Genomic DNA, 23,915 nt, shown 5'->3' with positions numbered 1-23,915 from the left:
TTCTCTCATCTCCCTCCATTGCTTAATACATTCTGCCCAAGCCACCCCAAGCTGAAAAAAAGTGGGTTTGAATGCTGTGTTGTTCTCTTACAATTCAGAAAAGATGTTATCAATTTCAGGTCGAGGGCAAAGGTTGTTCAGGAAAACTCTGTATACTTCTGGAGTGAAATCTTCTTGAGGTATTGAATCGTTCTGGGAAATAAAGCAACAGGGTCAGTGAAATGTCTTATTCTTTCCCTATCCTACCCCCTACCCTCTTTTCAAGGCTCTCTCTCCCTTCCTCTTTCTCCAGGAGCCCAGGGTAAACATTCAGAAAACATCTATGAGGCCAGCTGTAGAGTTCATTTGGACACTTGCTTTGAAGAATCAAATGTCATCCTTTCTGTTGCTTGGTCACTATAATTTAAACTTCAGTTTTCTGCATCTCAAGGGATGTTAACACAATTTTTAAAGTACATTTACTAAGTAAGTTAGACCTAGCAAAACCAGAGTCTGTACTGCAGATTTTTGTTAGGTTGCTTTTTTCTTTTTTAGTTTCAATCTTTTAAAAAATTGTTATAAAATATACACACCATAAAAATGACTATTTTAACCATTTTTAAGTGTACAGTGGCATGAAGCATATTCACATTGTTTATAGGCTACTTAGAAGATGTTTGAATAATTTTTTTAAGGGCAAAGAACCTGGAAACAGACATTTTCAAAATGAAAACATAAATTCCAATTTTGTATCTTTTTTATTTTCAAAGAAGGTTCCTTCTGGTTTAAGTAACCTGAGAAATTATAGAACAGTTTTTGTAAGTAGGAGAGCACTAGTCATTATTTCTCACTGATTCCTCTTGGTCTTACTGTTTGGGAAGCAAGTCATTGATATAAAAAGTCATTTCTGGACTTATATTTTTGTTTAGTTGGGCTGCCATGGAAACCGGAAGCATGTATTCAAACCTTATTCAAGGTTAACAGGAAAGACATTCTTCAGACGGTTTTCTTATTTCAGGTATGTGTTTATATAATTATTTTTATGTTCAAGCCCTTAAACGAAGAAAAAAACAAAAAAACCAAAATCCCTTCCTTTTACCAAGTGCATATGTTTTGAAATGTACTTTTATAGAAGCACCTAAATTTGTTCTCTGACATTGTACCCTGCCTGCTAACAGATAAGAGAAGTTAGCTCACCACTTGGCAAACAGCAGGAGTCTCATATTTGTGGAATGAATGAATAAAATAATATTTCCTTTACTAAATCCATTTATAGAGCTGGAAAAAAAGTCCACTTTGCAAAGCAGAATTTTGAGATAACCAAACAACACGTGTAGCAGTATGCACAGCGAGGTCTATTATCAGTGGTCCAACGCAGGATTGATATACTTGGGTCTTACTGAACTTTTATTTTTTTCTCTCTTCTTCTGTTAGCTTAAAACCTCTTCCTCCTGCCCTGGGTTTTGTCTTTCTTTCTGGGCTACCACTACATTTCATTGGTGTGGTATTTCAACACTCTACCTATATTGTGCTCCCAGCTGTATGGCTCTGTTTCTTAGTAACATGCAGAACTACACAAGCTAGGACTTGTGTGTTGCTTGTTAATTGCTAGATTTCCTGTGTGACACATAATACGTCCACAATAAATATTTACTAAGTATATAAATGTATATTATGAGAAAGATAGAAATTGATAGAACAGAATTCCCATGGGATATCAGATTCAACTGAAGTCATTTATATAAGACTCCATACATATAATTTCATAGAACAGTATGCTTTCCTGAAACTCTAGCCATTGTTTATTTGCCAGCTGTGGATTATGACTTTTTATTAAGGAGGAAAAATTAACGAGATAATCTAAATAAACACGATATTATTTTCATTGCCAGTTAGATGTTAGCACATAGAAAAGAAACCACTTCAATACAGCTGACTTTCTTTGTCTCTTTTTCTTTGTCTCACTTGACTGATGAGGATACCCAAAAGCTTTTAAGGTTGATGTAGGAAAACAGAAGAAATATTTTTGGAGACATGAGTTAAAATGAGTATCACTGAAAGCTGAACTGAAAGGGTTTGATGAGGTATCTGTGAAAAAGCTATTGACAAGTCCTAATTCCTTACATCTTAAACAAGGCTGAAATTCACAAATTTCATTTACATATTTTCTTTTCCTGGATCTCATGATTTGGTGAAATGGATGGAACAGAGTCATTGTGTCCTATCTGAGCAGGAGGAAGCCCTCAATCCAGCATTCTAAAGATCATACCCAGTGTTCATTCTTCTCTAATCCTGCCTGACCACACTAACTAAAGGTGGCATATTCTTCTTTTGTGTTCACAATTCACATTTATATATTTTTATTACAGAGTCTATCATACAGTTTTCCCCATATTTTTTATATTTCTGATTTTCTACTAGACTATGAGTTTTTGAGTGAAGTCACTAACTTTCCTTTAATTCCTTTGTGTCCCAAATATGCCACCAGGCATAATAGTTAACCAATTAATGTCTGCTGGCAAACCCAGGACATAGGACCCAACCTTAGGTCTTTTGCTTGTAGTCAAAGACTTGGCTCACCTCATCATGCTTCCAATACAAAACAGATCATCAGTGATTACTTGTTGCTATTGTTATAAGAAATTTTTGGAGGGATAATTAAGAAGGGCAATACAGTCTTATTCAGGCCCATTTATTCCAGAAATTGTGAGGTATTGGTAAACTTTAAAAATGATGTTCCTTCAATTCCATGCTTAGATACAAAGAATCCCAAAAGGGAAAAGATTCTTTTGAAATTTGATGGCAGTACTGATGGCATGTGTATTTCCAGATTCCATAGATCTAGTTATGACATATCCACATGTTAAATTAAAAGTAAGAAAGGGTGGAGCACCTGGGTGGCCCAGTGGTTAAAGCCTCTGCCTTCGGCTCAGGTCATGAACCCGGGGTCCTGGGATCGAGCTTAGCAATGGGCTCTCTGCTCAGTGGGGAGCCTGCTTCTCCCTCTCTCTGCCTGCCTCTCTGCCTACTTGTGATTTCTGTCTCTCAAATAAATAAATAAAATCTTTAAAAAAATAAGAAAAAGGGGAAAAAGCCCCCCACATATATGCAAATGAAAAAAATCCTCAGAGGAAAAGAATATTTAATGAGCATTTACTCCACACATATGGAGCTTAGGTTTTTGTTTGATCCCATGTCACCTCTAGGTAGTTGTGACCCTTTTCAGATTCAAACAATAGGGACATGGCTGCTTACAAAACCTGTCTAAAGTCCCAAGTGTGTGTGTGTGTGTGTGTGTGTGTGTGTTTGTGTATGGAGCTCCTATGGCTTTGAATGCAGGTTGTTTGATTCCATAACTCACACTGTAATCCAACAAACTAAGTGTTCACATCAACTTATTCTCAATATTTTTGTTCTAAAGCTGTAAGGCAAAAGTTGAGTTAACCATAGAGTACATGATATAATTACAAGTAAATTACTATAATAACGCAAATTCATAGTGTGGTTTAAAGATAGAATTTTGATATTAGTTATTTTAAAAGTCACAACTACATAACTGATTGCATTTTGGATGTATATTCTGGGTCTATGGCATAGGAGAAAGGCAACATATTACAGCTTTCCTGGGAAAAGTTTCTGTACATTTGGTTTATTGTATTCTTCAGTAAAATTTATGGTACTCTGTTTTTTAAGACGTTATTTATTTGAGAGAGAGAGAGAGAAAGCGAGCACAAGCAGAGAGAGACAGAGGGGGAGGAAGACAATTTCAAGCCGACTCTCTCCTGAGTGGAGCTTGATACAGGGATCGATCTCATGACCCTGAGTTCTTGATCTAAGCAGAAACCAAGAGTCTCACACTTAACCTACTGAGCCATCCTGGTGCCCCCTATGGTAAATCCAAAAGAATCACTACTTTCCTTGGTATTACATAATAGTTCATAATTATGGTAAGCGTGATCATTTAAAGCAAAAACACTTGACTTGAACAATGCAGGGGTTTAGGGGTGTTGACACCCTGCCACACAGTTGAAAATCCAGGTGTAACTTTTGATTCCCCCCAAAACTTTACTAATACTGTTAATTGGGAGCCTTACTTATAACACTAGTAAATTAACACAGATTTTGTATGTTATATATATATATTCTATGTGGTATTCTTACAATGACATAGCCTAGAGAAAATAAAGTGTTATTAAGAAAATCATAAGGAAGAGAAAATACATTTATAATCCTGTACCGTATTTAAAGAAAAAATCCATATGCAAGTGGACCTGTAGGGTTTAAATCCGTGTTGTTCTGGGGTCAACTGTCCATGTATTTATTCCTATCTTGTTCATTAAAGTGCCAGTGCTATGTGATGACTATAATACAACTTGAAATGGCATGAGCTGTTTTCAAGGTCACCCTGAGATCAAGGGGAATTTGGTACAAGTAAACTACTTTCAGTTCTCAGAAAGTCTGTGGGTAAAATGGTAATTTTTGGGGGGTGCCTGGGTGGCTCAGTGGGTTAAAGTCTCTGCTTCAGCTCAGGTCATGATCTCATGGTCCTGGGATCGAGCCCCATGTCAGGCTCTCTGCTCAGCGGGGAGCCTGCTTCCCCCTTTCTCTGCCTGCCTCTCTGCCTACTTGTGATCTCTCTCTGTCAAATAAATAAATAAAACCTTTTAAAAATGATAATTTTTCTGAATAATATGGAAAGGTCTCCAAAGATCTCCCTGGAAAATATGTTTGGATTATTAATAGAAGGACAGTAATTGCTTTGTCTCTCTTTTTAGATACAGTGCTACTTTTTAACAATTAAGGTAACTTTGGCAAGAAACTGTAATCTCTAAAGGAGTACCCTCTAAAGGAATGTGTTATTCCAGTGGATCGTGTTGGCCAGGATACAACTTCAAGTGCATTAATTATCCCTAACAATGTGCACAAAGATAATGTTTTAAAAATCTCAACAGGATATCCACTGTGTTTCTGGTAATGTATCTATTTACAGAACACAATTCAATCTAGTCTGAACGACCACTGGCTATGAAACAAGGTTCCCAGATATACAGCCCTATCTACCATTTATGTAACCTTTTCTTCTGTGGAGTGTTTAAAACACCTCTTGTCAGTGTATCCAGAATCTTTTTTGCTAATTAGTGGATTTTTTCTAGAACCGCTGTTGTGTAGATATGAAACTACAACAAGGATTTAAAATATCACTCAGTTTAGGGAAACATTTACTTCCTAGCTCTGAAATTGTCTTCAGTTTTTAGATCTTTTGAAAGCATCCTAATTCTACAAGTCCTAAGTTCTTGAAGTAAATATACTTTACTATGAATAATGATCTTTCAAGATTTCATGATGGAGGTTGATTCTGTTTTTTAAAAAATCTCCAATTTGTTTCCAGAAAATTGTCACAACATCTAATTTACTAAAGATAAATATATATTTTTTCAATTTAAATAACTCCTGTTATTTGAATCTCATTTTCTTTTAAAAATGTCTCCAGTTGATATTGGTCTGAAAGCATGAACCTTTAATAGACATAATGGGTTGTAAAAACTCAATTTATATTTATTGACTGAATTGTCAGAATCCAATTGTTTAGAAAATTGCAATTTACAGAGAATTGATTGATGGATTTGATTTTCTATTCAGCTTTATTTTCTATTCTTTCTTTCTCTTAGCTGGATTCAAAATAAGTTAAAATTTTTGGTCGTTATATTCATAAGATGTTATCCAGTAAAGGTAAAATCAGGAGCAATTGCAGAGAAAAAAAATTCTTTTCATGTCTTTCTATTCATCTCTCAAGCTTCCTTTTTATGCTTAAATGCAGAGGTCTTTTTTGTCACTCAGACCGGTGAATTCTTTCCATCCTCAGGGCTTTGCACACGTGTTTTTCTTGTTCTCGAATCATCCTCTCTTACAAGGCCACACCACTCCTTTTGCTCAGGGCACCACTCCTCACCCCACTCATTTACACTTGTATCATTCCACGTGTTTGAGGAACGCCCCCAGAAACTCTGTGGTCCTTGAGTCCTGGGACTGTATTTTGCCCACAACTAACATTCTCAGTGCCTGAGGGCAGGTAGTAAGAGCTCAGGAAATATTTGTTGAGCAAATGATGGGACCTTAACTGGCAAATTTATCTTACCCCAAAGCATCTAGGAAAGAGCAGTAATAAGTTCACTCATTTTATTTTGCTTATGAAAGAGCAGTTTAAAATGGTTGGAGGAGGGGCGCCTGGGTGGCTCAGTGGGTTAAAGCCTCTGCCTTCGGCTTGGGTCATGATCCCAGGGTCCTGGGATAGAGTCCCACATCTGGCTCTCTGCTCAGCGGGGAGCCTGCTTCCCTCTCTCTCTCTGCCTGCCTCTCTGCCTACTTGTGATCTCTGTCTGTCAAATAAATAAATTTAAAAAAATGTTTGGGGGACACCCTCCATGTCTGTCCAATGTTGGCAGCATCCTCAGCCCTCTCTCCTAATAAGAGGAAACCGAGAGTGGGGGAGCACTCTTTCTTTTCTTTCAGTTACCTACCAAAGTCCTTAATAAACTTCACTTTTCTGAAAAGTATGCACAAGAATAGGCTAACACATTTAATAATAGCACTCAATACTTTTTCATAACCTGATGATAAGTTTAGCAATGGCTTCTTAACTTTTTTTCAGTGCAACTTGAACATTGACAGAGTGTTCCAAGAGGTTCAAAGTTTCTTCCTATAGTGTAAGTGCTATCCTTGGGAAAGAGCTTACTTGTTGCTTAGATACTAGGATAAAAATAATTTGCAATAGAAAGGCGAGTTCTGCATATAGCCTGAGAAAAAGGTTTTATACAACAGACTGCACTCTCCCAGAAAGGATGGTAACAAATAATTTTAGAGCCAGTTACATAGAAATGCACTGAAAGGAAGGCAAAATAATTTGGGAGGGCAACATTTTTGGAATGCCTCCAATGTGTTGGGCCTAAAAAAAAAAAAGAAAGCATGATACCTGGCTTTCCTCTCATCCACTTTACCACCATACAAGCAAAGTAGGCGGTTTCCAAACTGATCCTGCACCCCCTCTCAGCAAAAACTTTGCAAGCACAGCTCTGCAGAGTATGTCGATATATTTATGTCCAAACATGTGCTACCATGTTAATTGTGTATTAACTTACACAGCGTAAAACCACACATTTAAAAAGGCTGGAATACAATGAAATCTGTATTTTAAATATCTTCCTAATCATAATCCATAATTACTAGATAACATCTCTAGGAACATCAACAAAATATTTTGTTATTAAGGAGAAATTTAAATTCTTAGCAATAATACCTTTTGGCCAATACCTTTTCATACCAGGTGGTTTTGAAAAATCATTATTTACAAAGAACAAGGATCTTTCTGGATCAACATATTGGGTTTATGGGAATGAAAGAAAATATAACTATGGTGGCCCCATGTATTGTAAATATTAAGTGAGTCCTATGGTCTTCTTACTTTAAAAAAGTGGGTAATATGGGAGCAAGTTATATTTCAGTATGATTATTCACAGATATTGAGTAGTGCTAAGTTTAGAAAGGCAACATGCTCACCCTTGAAGATGGAAGACTACAAGCCTCTAAAGCAGTTTCAACTCGTTTCCGGTCTGCTGAGAACAAGCGGTATATGCTGTGGAGTGAAATCACCACAGTGAGACATTGGTCATACTATTCTAGATGACACCAACCCAACCTATCGCATTGAATTCAAACCCTTTTGTGATTCAAGATATCCACTGCTCCATGCATCTGCGTTTAGGCTCTAAAAGACCTATGTATGTGCTTTAAAAAAAAAAATGAAACAGCTAATATAAAATCAACGTCTTGAGGCAAAGTTGATGACCCAATTAAAAAACATCACACTAAATAGCCACTAGGCACTAAAACATATCCTGGGTAACTCTGTCTCTTGGCTGCTACCTCTTGCTCTAAAGGCATACATTATTAATATTATTAAGAAACCAGTAATTACTACTATTATTAATAATAATTTAACAGTGTAATGAACAGAAGCCTACTACTGGTAGCTAGCAGGTCAAAGGATAAAGGTTGAGCATGCATTTTCTTTGGTCAGTAATTTGGTTCTAAAAAATAAAATTTATGTATATCAACTATACTTCAATAAAACAGTGGTCAATTTATTGACAAATAGAGTTTAAATATTACATTAAAAATAGGATTGACTATTAGAATTTGAATTTATGGGATCTATTGAAACATGACAAAATCTAGCATCCAGAGCCCATCAGTCCCACAAGAAATATGATAGAGTTGAATTGTCATTGTCTCCTCTGGATGGGACTTCACTCCTGCTCTTGACATTTGAGTTCACAGCCCCTCCTTTAACGCTAGCATCATCTTGGTAGAGAGAGGCACTGAAGTCGCCCGATTGCCATTCCTAGAGCAGATCTGAATCTCAAATGGCCTTTTGGGTTTAACAGTTTCCCCCACCCTTTCCCCTCTCTTCCTGCTTGGTTGTTTCTTAAAAATGATGCCACAGGAAAATCTTTATGAGGAACCCAGCTGCACTGATGTGAACATGGAGTGTGAGGGAGAACGGGGTTACCATGCATTCTCAGGCTCCCACTTGGGCCAGTGGAGAAACAAAACAGAGCCATGGCATGGAGTTAAATCTTTGAGAAAATAACATGAACACTGATTGGGAAATGCTCCCGTAGCTTACTTTTTGAGAGGAATGCGCCCTTCTGGAGTGACTTGCAGCTTAAGCTTAGTATAGCTGTTGGAGAAGCAGAAAAACAAGTACTTAATCTTTAAAAAGCTGTCTATTAAAGAATAAAACACATTAAGAAAGGGCTCATGCGTATGTACCGTTTGCTGAATCTCAACAAACTGTTCAGGTCTCTGCAGCCTGCACCCAGATCAAGAAATAGAGCCTTCTCCCTTTAGCATTAATCCAGAAGCCCTTCTTGTGCCCCTTGGAAGAGTCTGGCCCCCAGAGGGAACCATTATTCTGACTTCAAAGAACATAGATAAGCTTTTTGGTCAACTTTGCACTTTATATAAACAGAATCACATTCTTTTGTGTCTGGCTTCTTTCATTTACTATTATGTTTTTGAGATCCATTCTCATGTTTTGCTTATAGTGAAAATCATTCATTCTCAGTGCAAAGTATTTGATTGTGTCGTCATAGCTACTATGTTTATCTCTTCGACTACTTAGCGACATGTGGATAGAGAGACAGAGCAACAGAACTTGTGAACGCTGCTTATGGGTGTGTGGATTGGGATTACCACTTTAGGGAACTGCATATGACCCATCAATCCCACATCTATATGTATATGCAGAAATGCTTATGATTGTATTCATCAAAAGGCATGTTCTAGAATGTCCATAGCAGCCATTCATAAAGAGACACTTGTTGGAAAGGGACATTTGCAATCAATGATTAGCCAACTAGAGGTTTTACTAGCTATAACATGTTATGTTTCAGATAAGATGTCTTCTTTATCTCTGTGTCTCTTTCCACTAATACCATCTGGCACAAGAGATGTTCTAGAAACATCTGTTAGATGAAGGACGGCAAAATCAAAGTCGGTAAAAGGAAAGAAGAAAGGAAGGGATTTGGGGAAAGCATTAGAAGGGGCCTCAAGGTGACAAACTAAAGAGATGATCACATGAAAAAAACATTTAAGTGAAGACCTATGAAGTACCAACAGTAAGAGAAATTCACAGAAGAGTAAGAAAGAAATGTAGGCTGAAGTCTTAGGTCTAGATTGATGGGTATGTCTTATAGAAGAAGATGGAAAAGAAAAAGGTAATAAAATAGAGGACCAGCTAGTAACATTTGCACTTGTGGTTTTGATTTCAAGGCTTCCCAACCTCCTGGCCATCCATAGCTTCCAAAGTGAACACAGCCAGTTTTCCTTGCTGCTCGTTTGGCAAAAATCATTATTTTCCCTCGTCAAATTATTTTTAGAAAGACTGTGTAATTCCAGAGTGATTGGGTAATCCTGCTTTGCTTCTCTTTCCTTCTCCTTTTCATTCTGTGCCTTCCCCCACATCTTTTTCTCTTTTCTTACTACCACTTTCTGTGGTGGTCTAAGGCAGGAATCAGGACATCAGCCTACTGATTAAGTAGGGAGGGAAGTTAGTATAGCATCTATCAGAGATCTAAGACTGGAGAGAAATGAGTACCGTATGTTCCTCTTTCCCTTTGTCAAGTCAATAGTTTATATGACACAGGCATATGTAGAAAGGAAGGGTTATTTGAAATTAATAATTTTTGGTTCTGAGCACAGCTGTCGGGATTTGGACGTGTCTCCTTATTGTGTGTCAAAGGCACTGACATTCAGGGGAACTCAGCCTAACACGGATGTGCAACTAGGAGGAAAAGAGTGATCTTTCTTGGAAGTTTTCCAATTCCAAACAGTGGAGGTATCAGTTCTCTAACAAATCCCAAAGGGAAGTTTATGTTTATCAATGTGCGAAGCCAGTGCAGTATAAACAAAAGACTCACAAAGGAGAAAGGAAACTGACTCAGAAGAAGCAACACCCTTAGTAATAAAATTAGAGCTACTTACGCTTTTTCCAGAAATGCGTCTCTTGACATATTTTGGGCCAGCAGGTTTGTTGCCAAACTGAAAACCTCATTTGTCCACTCCTGAAAGATGTAAATCACACTTGCATTAGTTTAAATACTCTTCAGTAATTAGACACATGTTTTTAGCTAGGCTACCAGGAACGCAAATTAGTTCAATTTGTATGCCGAAGGTATTTTCTTTCCTTCTTTCTCTCCTTTCCTTCTTTCTTGTAAAAATGACATAATTAAATTCAAATCCCTGAGTTACTGCTCCTTTCTGAGGAAATGTTCTTTACACATAAACAGAGTCTGCTTTTTAAAAATCCCTATTGACAGGGAACTTGGCACACTGCCTTTTATTAACCAAGTACTTTTTGCTAGTTTCCTAGCATTATAAAAAGATAAAGAGTTATAAAAAGTTGAAAATATAGTCAAATATATTTTCAGTACACCTGTAGATGTAATCTTCCTACTTTACTACTCAAGCCAAAGCAGCTATAACAGGGAACCTTTAAATGTTAATTACAGTTCTAGAATTTCTTGAAACCAGTTGCAGTCACAACATCACAGTCTCCCTCCTCCTGGTTCTGTCAGTCCCTCACTACTCCCCTAATCTTAATCCCTACCTCACACCACTCACCAGTGATCTCACTTGGCTTCCAATAAAATGGAAAGCAGCAAATCCACACAAAGAATTGAAATTCCATTTTGAGCGATGGTTTTGAACACAAAATTAACATTCTGCCCACGCCCCCACCCCCAACTCTTTAAGAGACGACATGAGGGCAAAGAAACCATATGTTTTCGTAGTTCAACAGCTTTTCCATCTAATTGTATTATTTCTTCTGTTGTTTTGCTGGTCTTCTGTGTTTTGCCTCCTGATTTAAGTCATTGATAATATACCATCATGCATTATAGTAACATTTGAGGTAGGACTTGTAGAATAAAGTGCTGAAGGAGGGAAGAGGGAATTCTAAGCAAAGAAGACTATCTGGGAGAAAAACCAGAGGTAAGCACACATAGTAGGACCCAGAGGGAATGGGGAGGAGTCTAGTAGGAATTGGGAAAAGAGGGCAAGTTGCAATGAGAAAAGTAGACCTGGGGGCAGAGTACAGAGAGCTTTCAAGTCTGCTGAGTTATCTGGAGATAATTTAGCAAGAGATGAGATTTATTGAAGGCCCCTTTTCAGGATGGGTAATGAGGAGACCTGAGGCCAAATTGCGTGTTGGGGAGATTATCTGGTGGCCATGTGAAGAATGGAGTTGAGGCTGAGAAACCAAAAAGAAGAAACTCAGTTAGGAAGCTCTCCCAGTTTAGGAGAGAATTTAGGAGGCCTTAACCTCTATATTCTATGGGTGGAGGACTTGGAAGATGCGGCACAGAGTAATTGTGAGTGAAGCAAAATATTTAATCACCAAACTCTATGTATAAGAACAGAAGCATTGGAATAACTCTTTAACAGCTTTAAAATAAATTTATTCAAATTTGATCATTTTATTTTATTTTTTTGTAAGTAAAGCACTTTTTAAAAATGTTTTAAGATTTTTAATTATTTCTTTGATAGAGAGAGAGAGAGATCACAAGTAGGCAGAGGCAGGCAAAGAGAGAGGGGGGAAGCAGGCTCCCTGCTGAGCAGAGAGCCCGACAAGGGGCTCAATTCCAGGACCCTGAGATCATGACCTGGGCCGAAGGTAGAGGCTAAACCCACTTAGCCACCCAAGCACCTTTCAAATTTGATCATTTTAAATTAAGAGTAGTAACTACTAGTACTGGGTTTTACAATATGTTTCTGGCAAAATAGTTTTTGAGTTAAGGGTCAAACTTTAGACATTCCCACCTCCTTGGCAACTTTATGCATCAGTAAAAGCATCTGTAATTGAGGGCAGTGTACCATTTTGTATGTTTATTGGGAGCCAATTCCACACCAGTAGAAGTGAAGCCATTGTGAAGAGTTGGAGAAATTTAAAGTGGGCCTGGCCTTTTAGGTTGAAAGGTAAGGTCTTTGTTATAGCCAGCTCAATAGAAATACCAATGTGAGCTACATATGTAATTTAAAAATTTCTAGTAGCCACATTAAAAGAGTAGAGGAAGGGGCGCATGGGTGATCAGTTGGTTAAGCGGCTGCCTTCGGCTCAGGTCATGATCCCAGAGTCCTGGGATCAAGCCCTAAGTTGGGCTCTCTGCTCAGCAGGGAGCCTGCTTCCCCCTCTCTCTCTGCCTGCCTTTCTGCCTACTTATGGTCTCTCTCTATCTGTCAAATAAATAAATAAAATCCTAAAAAAAGGTAGAAGAAAACAGGTGAAACTAATTTTAATATATATTTTATTTTAGCTAATATTTCATATGCATGACTAACATGTAATCAACATAAAATTGAGATATTTTATATTCTTTTATGTGCTTACTCTTTGAAGTGAGGTATGGAGTTTACATTTACAGCCCATCTTAGTTTGCACTGGCAACCTTCTAATTACTCAGTTAGCCACAGGTAGCTGGTGGCTGTGGCTATAACATTTGGTCATCGCAGGTCTGCTAGATCCTTAGCTCTTTTTATGGATCCTTATATAAAGCCAGCTGAAGGACAGCATTATCACCACATTTACCACACAGCCAGTTAGCTCATTCAACAAGTCAAGTGTAATTTACTTTCATCACATTCTCAGAATGTGAGCATCTAAATTTCCAAGTGTGGAATTCCTAGAATTCACTGGCTTTCTGCAGCCTTTCGAGATGTTCTAAAGATGTAACCCAGGGATTATGCCAAGGATTCAGGGACTAATGCAGTGACCAAGGCAACTTTAGAAATCACCCAACTCTTGGTTGGGTGCTGGTCTCAGTCTATATCCACTGAGCTAAAACAGCATGCGTCTTACTTTGGTTTCCTCGAAAGCAGACCCTGAGACAGGGATTTATGAGGAATGGGTTTATTATGACAGTTTTCTGGCAACTTTATAGGGGATTGATCAGGACTGGAAAGGGAAAAGTGTAGAAGGGTTGAAGGAAGAAGGAAGAAGGTAGATAGTAACTTTGGCTTTCTCCATCCTGATATAGACCACAATTCACAGTTGAGTTTTTGATGAAGAACAAGGGAGCTGGAGTGTCGCAATGCCCATGCCTGTTAGTCTTGGTTAAGGGCTGCTGGAGAGGGTGAAAATCCCCAGGCACTTCTTGGTTTCCTTGACAGTAGGCAAAGGGGATTTCAGATTCAGAGGGAGCAGCCAACAAAGAGACAAGGGTCCTGGCTGTTGGAAGTGAAAACATTGTGAGTGAAAGTGGAAAAGGACTGGAAGGAACATGGACAGAGTGCTCTGGAGTTAGCTATAGCAAGATAACATATCTGAGGAGTTTTGGGTACCAGAGATAGCTACATTGTGCAACCAAAGGCTTAGGGGAATGGATTCCCATACGTTCAAGAACAGTGTTTCTGAAATTTTCATGTACACATAAACTGCTGGGGGCAGGAGAGGTAGAGGGTCTTGCTGAAATGCAGATGCTGATTTGGAAGCATGCACAGAGAATGTGCATCCCAAGCGAAGTCAGCTGAACCATACTAGGAGCAGCAAGGCTTACAGTAGACTTGTAGCAATGATGGAAAGTTGAGTAGACATGAAGGACTTTAAGCTCCACACCAGATCTTGGGACTCAGAATCCACATATTTTTCAAGAAACCTTTGTATTTTTTATGCATATTAACATTTGTTTGCACATTCTGCTGGGTAGGTAACAGCATTTTGAGTAGTAAGGACTCAGTTTGGGACTAGGACTAGTTAGGACTCAGTTTAGGAAACATTATTCTAATCTTTGTCTGCTTGCTCCCCAACCAAATAAAGAGATTGTTTTGGTTATTTGAGAATAACCAAAAGGCTCTCATAGCTGCATTAAGAACAAAATGGCTAAAACTTGTGGCCTGAGCTGCTTAAAGCAGCCTGAGATTATGGGATTTTTTGCTGCAGGACAGATGGAGCCCACTCTGGCAGGGTTCTCATATATCCAATGCTGGACCTTGGTGAGTTTGGCACTGGAAGGATATCTTCTTATTTCGATCCGGAGGGCTGGTTTTTCTATATTGATAGACAAGATTCTGAAGATTGCCACGAAGCGTGGCTCCGCTTCTACTATTTCAACCCTGAAGTTTCTTAAGTGACATTTTCTGCCTTATAATCACTCTTTTCTCAAAGCGCACAACAGAGATCTGAATGAGAGAAACAGAGCTGAAAGTAAAAACAACAACAACAACAACAACAAAGCAACAGAGCTGAAGGTCAACTTCCATGAAATTTCATCTGGAGTTGAAGTGGGCATGTTTGTGCCTTTATCTCTGCAGAACTGTCTGCAATTCCCTCACCGCATGGGTGAGGGCGCTCTTACTGAGATGCCCGGACTGACGCCATTATAGATAGCAAGTTTTCCTACCAGGTTGCAAACTTACTTTATTTCTAAATCCATTTCAGTTTCTTCATTCTTGGCAAAGGATTCATGTGTTTGCTTAATACTGCCAACAATTGTTTCACAATTGTCAATTACTCTCAGAGGTATTGTCTGAGTGTTTACTCTGAACTGACCCAAGTCCTTTGCATCTGATCACTTCGTTAGCTCTTACAATTCTCAAGGAGGCAGGTACAGTTATTAGCCTCATTTTACTGAGGAGGATTCCAAGTTTCAAAGCACTTCTAAGATTTATTTATATTCTCAGAGCAGATAAAAGTCACAACTTTGGATTAAATCATTAGTTTCTTGGGCTCCAAACCCTGTGCTCTCAGATACTGTGCACTCTGTCACTTTGTTCTAGAAAGTTTTAGGGTGGCTGATACAGTTCAACAAGATAAAAAAGATAAGTAATTCCACTTAACTGTATTCTGTATAAAACATGGACTCAACACTTACCAGGGGCTATTCACTTTTGTGGGCATTTGGCAAATAATTAACTCATTGAATCCTCACAACTACTCTCTGAGACAAATTCTATTATTACCACCCCATTTGTGTAAATGAGAAAGCTGAGGCACAGAGGCATTCACTAACTGGCATAAGGTCACGCAGTTCATTATAGGTACACCTGAGATTTGAACCCAGGACATTTGCTGCTGGAATTTATATACCTTACAGTTGTACTAATCAAACTATAGAGTTTATGAAGTAAACACCTTAACAACATGCTACAAGGATGGCATTAGAGGAGATAAAATGGAGAAGAAGTGAGGTCAGTCACAAAATGCAGGGCTAAAGTCTTTGAACTTTGATAGAGGAAGGTCACAGTTTCTACTTGCACTTGCTTTAACTAAAGTAAAGAGAGCTCAGTCACAACATGCTCAACCCTTGCTCTAGATCCAAATGCCAGTCATGCAGCAGTTCAGCCATGAGGACTAGTTTTGAGAACAGAGAGAAATTTCCGCCATTGGCATTCACACCTCTTAATTTCTTGGCTTAACTTGTCATTGCAAGGGATATACAAAGACAGTCTTCTGGAAGAAATAGAATTCTTGCAGACATTCCTCCTTCCCGTTGTTCTGATTTATGTTACCTTTAATATTTTAATGTCTTTATCTTTCTTTTCTTTCAATATTACACATTTCTCTTACGCAAAGAAGTACAGAGAATAGTGTAAATAAAACAGATCAAAATGTAATAAACGTTCACAACATGCCATATTTACTTTAGGACGTTTTAAAAAACATATCCTTAGGATGTTGCAGTGCAGATTAATTCTATGAAGTGTGTAGAATACTTCTCGTTGGTCCCATTGTTCTCCCTTTCTCCAGGAGCAGGTTCTGTCTTGCAAGGTAGATATCAACACCAAATCTATTTTCATGTGGTATAGATCATGGTTCAGCAAACTAAGGCCTGAGGGTTGAATCCAGCTTATCATCTGTTTTTATAAATAAAGTTTTATTGAGATACAGCAATGTTTGTTCATTTACATATTGTCTGTGGCTGGTTTCAGGCTATACTGGCAGAGTTGAGAGCCATTATTGAGAGCTCTCTTTTTGCAAGAGAGCCAAAAGGGCAAAATATTTACTATCTGGCTGTTTACAGAAAACAGTTTGCTGGGTCCCTGGTTTGGATAGATGCCTGTATATTTAAAATAGTACATAAATCATATCATACTGTATGCATCTTTGGCCAATAACTATTTGCAACCAATATTATGCCTTTCAATGTATCCTTGCTTCTATGTGTGGGTCTAGTTAATTAATTTAAACTATTATGCTATTCCACTATAGGAATGTATAATTTATTAATGGATTATTTTAGAGATGAAAATTTATGGTTTCTTCCTTCAGAAAGCCTAGCTTGCATAAACCTATTTCCTGATGCCTTGAGATTTTCTAAGGTGAATATCATGAATTCTTAGAATCCGTGTATCTTTATCAAATGCTAATACTTGCTCACCAAAGTGGAAAGGACACTAAGATCCCAGTGGCAGTGTGGGAGAGCTTGCATTTTACCATATTCTCAAAAACACTTGCCATTATCAGACTTTTAGAAAATGTTGACAAATCTGATGGATGGATGCACTGTAGGATCTTGCAGAGGTCTTAGTAGGCATCCCTGACTTAACCAGCTTAGTTGAGCATCATTTTATATACGATGGGGCTGTTCCACTTTTTCTTTCTGCAAATTTCTCATTAACATTCTTAATACACTTCACCTTTAGGGTATTTGTGCTTATTGTCTTTGAAAAGGGGAGAGTTATTGTTCGAGGTTTGAGCTCAAGCACGGGACAGTGGTCAGTATCGTTCCTACCAAGAGAAGCCACACGTGACTGCATGTTGTAAATGGCGCCCAGGACATCATGGCATGCCAGGCATCCAGCCAGATCGTGGCTGTGACCTGATATCAAGCATCTGGAGTCACAGAGAAAAGGCAGACTGTGGCCTCTGCCCCCTAAAACATGACTTCATGCAGTGAGATCTTTGGGAAAGAAAAATATTCTGAAAGGAATACTGAATATCTATAGAAATCATGAGTTCCATGGTTACCCTAATAAAGTAAATGGAGTGACAAATGATAATAATCTCAAAGCTGGTATTTCCACTGTGCCTGATCTGGAAGTCTCAATTTCTCAATCTATTGTATTATTTTTCAAAAGATTTCTGGAATAAATAATAATTTATACAAGACACATTAATATTTGTGGGACATATAAAGGTCCTAACGATCTCAAATAGCTCTCTGTTTATTTTTTGTTTTTTGGCAGACCCCGACTGCCTTCAGTGATAACAGTGTCATTCCCATCATCTCTGCTCATAAGCAGGTAACGGTTTGGGATTTGAGTAAGAAGGAACACTGTGCTTCTCATTCAGAATTGCATTGCCTGGCTGAGCATATTTCTCTCACCTACTGGCATGCATCAGAATTCATCTCATTGAGCATTTGTCTTAATGGTACAGTAAAGAGTCTTTTCAGGGTGAAAAATGGTCTATGAGTTATAAAGACTTTCATTAAAAGCTGAAAGGACTGTCGGAGAAGTCACCACATTTAGGATATTACACAGAGCATTTAGAATTTCGGTAAAATTTCTGGTACAGTGTCTGCTTTGGGTAGCAGTGAGGGTCTTATATTTTATAGTCAAAATGTTCATCTTCTACTCAGAGAAAAAAGGCTGTCACAAAACAAAAATCAGAAAGCATATTAAGACCCAGTATTATCACTACCAGGACACTAGAAAATTATATCACACAAATGATGTAATATAAAGTAAAGGTGAACAATTATTTCCAAAAGCTCATGTGATTCAAATGCCTTTTCCGCTACAGTTGACAAAAGCACAACTCAAATTAGCCTGAGAAATAGGAGAATTTCTCGGGGACCCTGGAGATTTCCTGTAATTGAAGGAAAAATTAAGCAAACTGCAGGGGGAAAATAAAAAAAGATATAATAGAAGACATCAGGAACCTGGAGCCTAAATGCCAAGGGAATTGGCTTTATTGCTTTTCCATTGCTCTCTCCTGTATGGAGGAATTCTTTTTTCTACTGACCAGCTTCATTCCCATGGTCATCAACTGTACCCCAAAAGTTGTTACACATGGCCCCTCCCACCACCAGAGTTAGTCTGATGACCTTACTTCCAGTATGAAAAATCCTGGCAAAGGTCTCTGATTGGTCTACCTCCAAGACAGTCTAGTCAGGTAAGAACCTTGCAGTATCCAGGAGACCAAATCATTGGAACTGGAGAAGCAGTGAGCGGAGGGATGGAAGGAAATAAAAACACTACATATATTCATTCACAGGAGTACCTGCTCTTTTAGCAGATGGAAGAAAAAGGAAGTGTGTGGGTCATATCTTGGTGGGATCTCTTAGTTCTGCATCCCATTCTTTTTATACAATGGGCAATAAATCCACACTTTTGACTTAAGTTGACTTCACGAATGAATGAATGTGTCAATGAAACAGAATTATATCCATGCTTTCCAATGAATGTCTTATGAACTTGAGTTTTATGTCTTCCTCATTGTTATAAGTGTTGGATCACCCTTCTTGGCTACAGGGTTTTGGATAATCACTTTATGCATTTCTTATTTCAGTTGGAACTCTGCTGGAACAGGCTGTAAGAACACAGAGTAATGTGCACAACATTGGGCTTAGGGCATCTACGTGGGCTTCACAGACATGCTTTATGCTTTTCTTTATACTTCAGGCTATCTTCTGAAAGACTGTTGCCCCATGATCTTTTTCCTGTAAGTGAAGCATTGCTGTAGTACATGGTCCCCTGATGACATAAGGAAGAGTTCACATGCTTGAAAGTACAATTTGCAAGACATGGAAGTTCAAGGATCCACATTTGGCAAGGTAACAGGTGTAGGATAGCCCGAGTCTCCTTCCAACTCCTCTTGACCTTCCCCTGGCTCCGTGGGAAAAATGTAGCATGGTGAAATGAAGTTAAAATGAATATTAACAGAGTTCTTCAAAGGGAAAAAAATAAAGCCTCTGAAAAGAGCAGCATCTGCAGCACAGTGTGGAAGAAAATAGGAAGATGTTTGCTCTGGCTAAGATCTCAAGATGAGAGGTTTTCAGCTCTACCATTGTGAATCTCAGATGTGTTTGGAGCCCCCGCTGAGGGACACTCTCCTCCCCTTCCAGCTAGTTGATTGAGTCATCGCTCATTTGTACAGCTGAGAAAATGTTGATCAAGTGCCCTTATATGAAACCCCTGAAGCTTCCTTTCCATGGGTTTCACGTCAACCCGCCATATTCTTGAAATGGTTCTTTCCAAAAGCCTCTTGTCACTTTTGTGAAAACACTTGCTATTATGTCTTCTAAGCCTAGCAGCGTCAGTGCTAATGAGTACTTTGGTTTGAATCTGCTGGATTGCTGCATACTATAGACAGTAAGTGTATGTAAGCAGGGGCTGTAATTATAATCGATAGCATTGTTTATTGTTGAAAAAGTAATTCTGCTTGAGCGGATTAAGTGAACAAAAATTTAAAGAAAAAAATTCAGCTAATTTCTTTGGAAAGATGTGTATCAGGTGGAATGAAAGGAGCAATCATAATTTCTTGGGAGTAAAGTGATGCTGTTCATCCATTAAATGAAATCTGACAAAATTAAAACTGCATTCCCTGAAATGTGATTAGTAAACTACACACAGGTACTTCCTCATTAAGTTATAACTTAACCTATGGAATTCTGCCACAATATAATTTTCTCATTTGGAAGTCAATTTGTTTTAAATGCTGTAATTATATCCCCCATCTTTATTTTAGATTGTTTTACAAGCTGGATTCTTTCCATTTAGATGCCGGGGTATTTGGTCCTTGGTAAGGACTCTATCCTGTTAGCCTTTCCTCCACTGGGAAAATTACTCTTTCCCTTTGGCTCCATTTGCTTCCTTCTTGATGATTTTCTCACTGCCTGTGGAAGGGTGAACCTTGAATATAACTTGTGTTTCTCTTCTAATTTAAAATTAAAATACTATCATTAGTTTATGTAATGGTTCTTACTCACCCCCATATTGTTGACACTTTTGCTTGTTTATTTAAAAATAAACTTTATTGGATTTCAGACCCCACTGTGCTACTCTGTAGCTGTGGGACCCACTGCTCAGTGTGGGGGCCACTGCTCAGTACCATCTAATACCCATTTTCTCCTTCTCTCCTCACTGAAACCTGACATTATTCAGGACAGCAATATACAATAATTGGAAAATCTGCATTTTCCAACATCTCTAGCAGCTAGGGTGGAAATGTGACAAAAGAAGAACTAGATGGTAGCAGACATCTGAGAGGGACTTCTCTATATCAGGCATCTGATATAGAGGCTTCGTTCTTTTTGCTGCTGGGACCACACCTGTGATGGCTGGAGCTGCAGGGACCTCTTGATCTATGAGGAAATGGCCATGGCAACTACAGGGTCTCCGCCTTGTTATCCTTGAGTCACTGAATGATGCCAAAAACTCTTTAGGTTTCCTACTGCATGGGGGTATTGGGGGAGGGTGGGGAAGCAGAAGCAAACAAGATGCAAACAAGTAAAAAATCCTTAATTTATCTAAGCTTAGGTTTGATTTCTTTTTTTTGTTACTCAGTATCAATGAAACCACTGCCTTCTAGAATAGTCTTGGGCAAGTTTTTTAACCTGTCCAAGATTCATTTGCCTTATAAAAAGGAGGAAATCATAGGATTTACTTAACAGGCTGTTGTGAGAATTAAGGGAGAGAGTTCGTATTAAATGTTTAGATCAGTGACAGCCACAACACACACTTAGTAAATGGTATCTATCTAAAAATTTATTATTTACCAAAGAAACACATACATAGATTAAAAAAAAAAAAAAAAAAAAGTCCAGAGGGGCTATAAAGAAAAAGCAATGATTGCTTGTGATACTTTTTCCTTTTTCTACTTCTGGACAACTATTCTCAGCATTTCTATTCTTAAATTCCTGGGGGTTAATTCCCTATTTCTAAATAATCTGTTTGTATTGCTTTCTCTTGATTGGCCAATTTAAAAACTTAACTATCAATATCCAGCTCTGATCTCCTATCCCATCTCCCAACTGCCCTTTCTCCTTTCCCCTGACAGAACTGGTCTTTCTTCCCAGACACCCAGACAACCTCAAGCAACAAAATTTAAGCCATTTCTTAATCCACTAATTAAAGATGGTATTACTTAACTTCTCTGTGAGAGGACATTTACCTGCCAATCCTTTTACCTCCAACTCCTGTTAGCTTAGGTTTACTTTCAAAATGATCGAAGTTGAAATGTTTTCTCCTTGTCCAGGATCCATAATTGACTTCAATTAGGATGAGGGAACAGAAGGCTTGCTGAGGCAAAAGCAAAAGCTGACATCCTGCAACCTTCCCCCACCCCGACTCCTGGGTGGGACATATGTGACATTTTTTAGGACTCTCCCAATTAACTTAATGTTAATACCTTGCTAGGAGGAAAAACCTTGCAGGGGCCAGGCCTCAAGGCCTCCAGTATCTTGTAGGTCCTCTTTAGCATATAAAAGTTCTATTGAAATCTCCCTTTTCCTTACTTCCCCCACCCCCATGGTACAGAACCTTCCACCCCTCACAACCCTGGGGCAGCAGCTCTTCCTGCCCATAGGTCCTGTCCATGCTTTAATAAACCACTTTGCACCAACGCTGTCTCAAGAATTCTTTCTTGGTCATCGGCTCTGGACTCCACCCCACTGAACCTCACCTATATTCTAAACTTCATCAATTATGTGCATATAAATGGATTCTAAAGGTCTGAAACTGATAAAAATTGACATGATTACAAAATTGCAAATATACTTTAATTCCTCGCCATTCTTTCGACGTCCATGTTCTGCTCCCTAATCTGCTGGGCTGGTAGTCGTCAAGTCTGGGGCCTCTCTCCACTGATTCCGATCGGCTCAGTGACCTTGTTGGCTGCGGTACTCTATGGAACCTACACGCTGTTCCATCATGTCCTCTCCTCATTTTCTTCTGCAAACTTATTGAAATATGTCATTCGTTGTGCCCTATCTCCTTCTCTTTGTCATTACATATTTATGTACTTTTACCATCATTCATTTTCATAGTATCTCAAGGAAGATAGCAAGTCACATCTGTGGTTATTCTACTGCTTTGGACTTACACTATTTTAAACCTTATGTCCAAAACCAAATTTCTGATTTTCCCTCCTTACTTGGTTCTCCATCTCAATAAATGCAATACCAGCAAAACTGACATCACCCTTAGCTCCCTCTTTCTCTTGTGCCGTGTATCCAATCCATCAGTATGGTTTTATGCATTTTTTTGGCTTTACACTCAAAGTATATCCAGAACCCAGCCATTTCTCACTATCTCCACCCCAAGCACTCTCCTCTCCCTGTTTCTGCTTCCGCATCCCTACTATGGCTTTTCAACAGAGCAGCCAGGTCAATCCTGTTAAAATATATTACAATTAATAGATTAATACCATATAATATTAATATAATTAATAGCAAATTAATTGACAAAGTATTTAATTTTTAATTATTAATTATTTTAATTTTTTTTTTCATTCTCAGGGGCAGCTTGTTCATTGGGAGTCTTGGAGGTACTAGGAGCATAAAAATGACAACTGATATTCAGGCAGTAGAGGACACAGATCAACCTGCCACTCTCAGAGGATCCCAGATATTTCTCCCCAGTAATTAAACAAGGAAGCCCAATGTTTTTAAAGCTCTTCTTCCTTCCAAAAATATTAGAACTTTTGTTTTAATTTTTTAAAAAATTTATTTCAGAGAGAGAGAGAGAATGCATGTGCCTAAGCAGGGGGAGGGCAGGCAGAGGGAGAAGCAGACTCCCCTCTGAGCAGGGAGCCCAATGCGGGACTCAATCCCAGGACCCTGGGATCACAACCTGAGCTGAAGGAAGACTCTTAACTGGCAGAGTCAAGTGTCCCTGTTTGTTTGTTTTAATCTGCCTGCCTGCTTCAAGACCATCCACAAAGACAGACAATTAGGGCTTACTCAGCTGCAAGCCTCAGAAGGCAGGGAGGTGTAGGAACGAGGGGGCAGCAGCTCATTTCTGTGTTTTGGGGTGTTTGGAAGAAAAGGGGGGGCACTGCTCTTAAGCAGTTTTCTGGCTTTCCTTTCTGGGGAGAAGTGGGTTAGCACTGAAGGCAGCCCATAGTCTGATAGCACATGCATTTCTGTGCCGAAGGGTATATATTTTCCCTTCAGTTTGGCATTCATTCCTCTATGTGGATCCCTTAAACACTGCCTGACTCTTGCTTAAGGAATGCAGAAAAGACACCCAGAAGACTGAGGGTGGGGCGCTTTCCTCCAGTCACCAGAAGAGCGGCTGCTGGTTCTTATCTGGGTGTAAGGAGGAGATTAATGTCCAAGTTGTCTTTTCCCTCCTCTTTGTATTATGAATGCCTCTCTCTTGACTTTTGAACTTTTAAACTTTCGTACGGACATTCCATATGGGTGACATTTTCTCAA

The 23,915-nt window shown here is 38.7% G+C and overlaps 1 protein-coding gene across 4 annotated transcripts in view; it reads right to left on the bottom strand.

Annotated features, from left to right (window-relative positions):
* The window catches only part of PLCB1 (phospholipase C beta 1), a 682,758-nt gene that overhangs the window by 216,358 nt on the left and 442,485 nt on the right, over positions 1-23,915 (bottom strand). For all 4 annotated transcript variants that reach the window (XM_059133978.1, XM_059133980.1, XM_059133982.1 and 1 more), the window contains exons 5-8: positions 10,522-10,601; positions 8,663-8,716; positions 7,534-7,609; positions 92-192 (exon numbers count right to left, since the gene is read on the bottom strand). In XM_059133978.1, coding sequence (XP_058989961.1) covers positions 92-192; positions 7,534-7,609; positions 8,663-8,716; positions 10,522-10,601 — 311 coding nt within the window. The remainder of the gene's footprint in view (positions 1-91; positions 193-7,533; positions 7,610-8,662; positions 8,717-10,521; positions 10,602-23,915) is intronic.

This window comes from Mustela lutreola, chromosome 9, assembly GCF_030435805.1.
Source record: "Mustela lutreola isolate mMusLut2 chromosome 9, mMusLut2.pri, whole genome shotgun sequence".
NCBI lineage: Eukaryota > Metazoa > Chordata > Mammalia > Carnivora > Mustelidae > Mustela > Mustela lutreola.
The sequence above is the reverse complement of the archived record's forward strand: the minus strand, read 5'-3'. Positions and strand labels throughout refer to the sequence as shown.